General features: G+C 36.5%; 1 protein-coding gene across 1 annotated transcript; it reads left to right on the top strand.

The window, feature by feature from the left end:
* Positions 1 to 2,473: 2,473 nt before the first annotated feature.
* On the top strand, positions 2,474 to 2,873 carry LOC121436587 (40S ribosomal protein S26-like). The gene has a single exon (XM_041636603.1). The coding sequence runs from the start codon at positions 2,474 to 2,476 to the stop codon at positions 2,810 to 2,812; it is 339 nt and encodes a 112-aa protein (XP_041492537.1). The 3' UTR covers positions 2,813 to 2,873.
* The last annotated feature ends 3,127 nt before the right edge of the window (positions 2,874 to 6,000 follow it).

The following is a 6,000-nucleotide window of genomic DNA, read 5'->3' as shown; positions in this document are numbered from 1 at the left end:
TAATAGTAAGCATTTGCTTTGACACTGGTGTTGCTTATTTAGAAAAGGATACAGGGGCAGCAGACGTGACTCAGAGGCTAAGAGCACTTGTTATCGCAGAGGCTCAGGTTCAAGTCCAGCGGCCACATGGTGGCTTAAAATGGTAACTCCAGTTCCAGAGGAACCAAAACTCTTCTGACTTACTTGTGTACCAGTCATGCATGTGGTGCACATACATACATGCACGCAGAACACTCAACATGTAAATAAAGCCAAAAGCATGTTTAAAGACTACAGAGTAAATCAGAGACCCTTTGGAAAACTGATGCTTTTTCAACCTAACGATATCCCTGACAAGCTAAAATGCTACCTGCTACTCAACGACTCAAGATATTGTCATCCAGCTAAAGGAAAGGTAGTGTTTGAGCATGCCCTCTCAGAAAATATTCTTAGTGGGGAGATTGAATTAGCTGAAATAATTATACAAAGAATTGATATCTTCACCTGACACCTTTTAAGAGTTCTTGTGTCTTATGTTTGGGAGTGGGAAGGCGGGAAATGTGTATTCAACCCTAGCCTACCCTACTCCAAGCCTAATAAAGGTACTTCCAAATACTTCATGAACACTCTGAATTTTAGGCCTCCACCAGACTACACCAGGCTAATTTGGCCTGTAATACTATACCCAAGATTTAAACATACTTCCGTAAGGGATATTTTTTTTTAAATCTTGCTATCAAGATCTTTTTCAAGAACAAATAAACAAATTCAGATTATGGAGAGAATCAACTTTCACCAGAACTCGTATTTCCAGTATTAATTGCAAAATGGTTAAAATATTTTACCTGTATTAATTTCCCGGAACAGAAGTTTATGTTTGCATCCACTGCAACCATTTCAGAAATCCTCTAATCTTAAAGATACTTCCTACAAAACTATCCAGATCTGAAATTAAAAGTTTTATTAGCAATTTGGTTTTTTAAGTAGATAAGCTTTCAGTCTTTGTTTTTCTTTTTTCTTTCTTTTGGCTGAATAAAGATAGTATATGTCTCTGCTATGTTTGTTTAAGCCAAAACAGGTATCTTAAAGAAAATGCATAGGACTGTTAAATCCTTTTGCATACCATAAAATAGTAAAATTTATGCATGATCCTGGATAACTGATCATCTAAATGGAATCAGAAAGCAGGTTATTAAAAATATATATCTTCATTTGGTTTTGTTTTTATATAATCTATAATTGAGTACAAAAATAAGTAAAAATTGAAATGATAATAAAATCATAATTCTGTAAAATGTAGCAAGTTTTAGGAGAGTAAAGACTGCTGAACCATATATGTCCTATCTTCAGGATAAAGAGGTGTATTTTAAGAAGAGAGAAGAAAAAGTCTCATCCCATCGGAACCCAAATTTGAAAGCATGTTTGTTTCTTAATTTTAATTCAAGATGTAAAAAATGAAAGCCTTAAGATATTGCTTATTCTTGTGTGCTGGGGCTTTGGGGTAATGGAATGAATTTGCCACTCTCGCATTCCCCGTATGAGGGCTTCTGATTAAATGTATTCACTACAAGTAGGATAAAAGAAAATAATACCATATTTAAAGTATATAGATATATATACATATATATTAATATAATTCTTGAAGTAAACTAATAGGATTTCTTAACTATGTGACATTAATAAGAAATTTCAAAAGTTATATCTTTCTTAATGATATTAAGCATGTTTTGTTAAGTTGTCCATATACCTTGAATTATAGACATCCATAATCATGTCTTAATCTCATCTTTTTTCTAAGAAAAGTAAAAAGCCATACTCTGGAGGAAGACAATGATAGTGACCTGGACCAACAGGTTGTTCTTTAGTGACTAAGTTCATGGGAAAGAGAAGCAGGAATAAGAAATAATAAAGAAAATAGGGAAGTTTGGAATCAGGAGTTCTTCCACAAGTTTATACAAGCGAGTTTCTTGAGAAATTCAACACCATGTACACTGTATGCGGGAGGGGGCGGGAGGAAATGGGATACATTCAACAGGAAACTAACAAGCAAAATTGTGTAAAGAGAACAAGGTATCAAGTCCATCACAGACAGACCAAGCATCAGGGCCTTGGAACTGATAACTCCAATCTTTACAGGAGGAAAAGTTAGGTTCCCAGGAACTGAAACCTTACTTCCTTAGAGACTCTAGACCTGGCACCAGACCAGACCCTGCCAAGTCTGCCCCTGGGCAAGGACACAGAAATAATGTTCTCTTTGTTCTTTCATTGGGTATTATGAGAGCCTTGGGTTGGCCTGGCTCTCAACAGATAGGTTTTCCCTGTAATGAAAATAATGTTTCAGTATTATAGAAGAGTTAAAGCATTGAAGGCCTTGTGCTGTTTTCATACCAATGCATGTGAAATAAAATGACGTTCTGCTTTTGACATTAGTATTAGCACAGTGCCTTCTCTTAGAAATTGAGTTATCTGGCCTCTTTCGGGACTTGGCTCCAAGATGACCAAAAAAGGGAGAAGTGCCAAAAAGGGCCGCGGCCACGTGCAGCCAATTCGCTGCACTAACTGCACCTGCTGTGTGCCTAAGGACAAGGCCATCAAGAAGTTCGTCATTCGGAACATCACAGAGGCGGCTGCCATCAGGGACATATCCGAAGCGAGTGTCTTCGACGCTTATGTGCTCCCCAAACTCTATGTCAAGCTGCATTACTGTGTGAGCTGTGCTATTCATAGCAAGGTAGTAAGGAATCGATCTCGGGAAACTCGGAAGGACCGAACACCCCCACCACGATTTAGACCTGCTGGTGCTGCACCACGACCTCCACCAAAGCCCATGTAAAGTGGCTTCATAAAGATAGAAGAAAACACCTTGGAAAAATAAAATGGAACTTAAACTCTAAAAAAAAAAAGAAAGAAATTGAGTTATCTGTCCAATAATAAATAAGAGTACCTACTGGGTTCTGAGGTAGGTTGATTTGATTTCCAATTTTCTTTTTTTTTTTTGGTTTTTTGAGACAGGGTTTCTCTGTGGCTTTGGAGCCTGTCCTGGAACTAGCTCTTGTAGACCAGGATGTCCTCGAACTCACAGAGATCCGCCTGCCTCTGCCTCCCAAGTGCTGGGATTAAAGGCATGCGCCACCACCGCCCGGCCCAATTTTCTGAGAAACTGATTTCCAGAGTGGTTGTACAAGTCTGCATTCCCACCAGCAGTGAAGGAGTGTTCCCCTTACTCCACATCCTCTCCAGCATAAGCTATCATTGGTGTTTTTTATCTTAGCCATTCTGACTGATGAAAGATGGTATCTCAGAGTCATTTTTATTTGCATTTCCCTGATGGCTAAGAATGTTGAACATTTCCTTAAGTGTCTTTCAGCCATTTGAGATTTTTTTCTGCTGAGAATTCTCTGTTTAGATCTGAACCCCATTTTTAATTGGATTACTTGGAATTTTGATGTCTAATTTCTTGAGTTCTTTATATATTTTGGAGATCAGTCCTCTTTCTGATGTGGGGTTGGTGAAGATATTTTGCCATTCAGTAGGCTGCCTTTTGTCTTATTGACTGTGACCTTTGCTTCACAGAAGCTTCTCAGTTTCAGGAGGTCTCATTTATTTACTGTGCTCTCAGTATCTGTGCTACTGGTATTATTTTTACGAAATGGTTTCCTGTGCCATGCATTGAAGGCTAATTCCCACCTTTTCTTCTATCGTGTACAGTGTGGTTGAATTTATACTGAGGTCTTTAATCCATTGGGACTTGAGTTTTGTGTGAAGGGATAGATATGGATCTATTTGCATTAACCTACATGTTTATAACCAGTTGTTGAAGATGTTTTCTTTCTTCCATTGTATAATTTTAGCTTCTTTGTCAAAAGTCAGGTGTTCATATGTTTGTGGATTAATTTAATATCCAGGTCTTCAATTTTATTCTATTGGTCAACCTGTCTGTTTTTATGCTAATATTGAACTGTTTTTTTTTTTTTGGTTTTTGTTTTACTGTAGCTCTATAATAGAGCTGATGTCAGGGATGGTGATGTCTCTGGAAGTTCATTTATTGTACAGGACTGTTTGAATATCCTGGATTTTTGATTTTTCCACATGAAGTTGCATATTGTTCTTTCAAGGTCTGTGAAGAATTGTGTTGGGATTTTGATGGGGATTGCATTAGATCTATAGATTGCTTTTGGTAGGATTGCCATTTTTATTATGTTGATTCTACCTATCAAAGAACATGGGAGATTTTTCCATTTTCTGGTGTCTTCTTCAGTTTCTCTCCTCAGAAACTTAAAGTTCTTGTCATATAGATTTTTCACTTTTTTGGTTAGTGTTACCCCAATATATTTTATGTTGTTTGTGGCTTTTGTGAAGGGTGACATTTCTCTGATTTCTTTCCCGGCTTCTTTATCATTTGCATATAGAAAGGCTACTGACTTTTTTTTAAGTTAATCTTGTATCCTGCCACATCACTGAAGGTATTTATCAGCTGTAGGAGTTCTTTGGTAGAGTTTTTGGAGTCACTTATGTATACTATCATATTATCTGCAAATAGTGAAAGTTTGACTTCTTCTTTTCCAATTTGTATCCCCTTGATTTCCTTTTGTTGTCTTATTGCTCTAGCTAGAACTTCAAGAACTATGTTGAATAGGTATGGGTAGAGTTTACAGCCTTGTCTTGCTCCTGATTTCAGTGAGATTGCTTTGAATTTCTCTCCATTTAATTTGATGCTGGTTGTTGACTTGCTGTGTATTGCTTTTATTATGTTTAGATACGTTCTTAAATCCCTGATCACTCCAAGACCTTTATCATAAAAGGGTGTCAGATTTGTCAAATGTTTTTCAGCATGTAGTGAGATGATAATGTGATTTTTTCTCTCAATTTATTTATATGGTTGTAACATGAGGTTTCACCTATTGGGGTTTTTGTACCACCCAGTTCCCACAGTTCTTTTAAGAGGTCCTGCCACGAAACACTTAAACGGTGTTGATGAAAAGATGAATGCATGCTTTTCGGTTTTCAGCCATAGCAGGAAAAAAGCTATGCTGTTTTAAAATGCCGGCTCTCTGGGCCTTCCTGCCAGGGCAAACTCTGACTCAGGCAGGCAGTCCGACTGAGTGTGGTCTGTGAGCAGAATGATGCAGCTTGCTTGTAATTAAAAGTTTGATTAATATAGATGACTATATATTAATCTGTATTTCTTAACTACATATTACACTTTAAATGAGCTGCATAAACACAATACCTTAAACAGGAGCAGAAATACATATATACAGTGTAACAAAATCAACCTTAGATTTATATCAATAAACCAAGATCCACACCAATGCAAAGTGTTCATCTCTATATAATATCCCCCCGTTTTTTTTTTCAAAAAAGCGATTGACTGTGACCAGTTACAATTTTTACCCAATCCCCTTTAAATGAAAACAATAATTTATAAATAATTATTTTGGGAATTTGGTCATAGTTTTCTCCAAACTGCTTCTTGATATTTGTTGGGCAAAGTAGTTTTAGGGTTAATTGTGACCTTTCAGAGGGCCTTGCTCCATCAAATCACATTAGCCTGGAAGGAATCCACGGTTCTCATCATCTGTGGAAGCAAAAGAAGAACCTCTTTTCCAAAGTAACATAACCTTAAACTCAATTTTTGAAGTTAATATACTATATAACTCAAATTTTGAAGTTAATATACTATATATACAGGTTTAGCTTAGCAGCCTGTACAATGAAATGTCTCTATGTACTTAGCTCATTCACAGTCAAAAAATTCAAAGAAAACACAATAATATACACAATCCAGACTCTCTGTGTATATCCCATCTATACATGACTTATTTTTTAACTCTATTACTTTTTAATATTTATTTTATTATCTTTACTCTTTTCATCTATGACTGTCTGTACTCTTGTCTATACTCTTTTCCTCTCTCTCCCAAGCCTATTTACATTTTTAAACACATGTGACCCATTCAGAGGTTTATTTTTGTCTGACTCCATCTTTATTGCATATATGTAATCATTTTCTGACCGGGA

The sequence above is a fragment of the Microtus oregoni genome, unplaced genomic scaffold (genome assembly GCF_018167655.1).
Source record: "Microtus oregoni isolate MIOR12 unplaced genomic scaffold, Mior012 000049F_ref0000343, whole genome shotgun sequence".
NCBI lineage: Eukaryota > Metazoa > Chordata > Mammalia > Rodentia > Cricetidae > Microtus > Microtus oregoni.
Note: the sequence above shows the minus strand (reverse complement) of the source record. Positions and strands in the feature narration are given on the sequence as shown.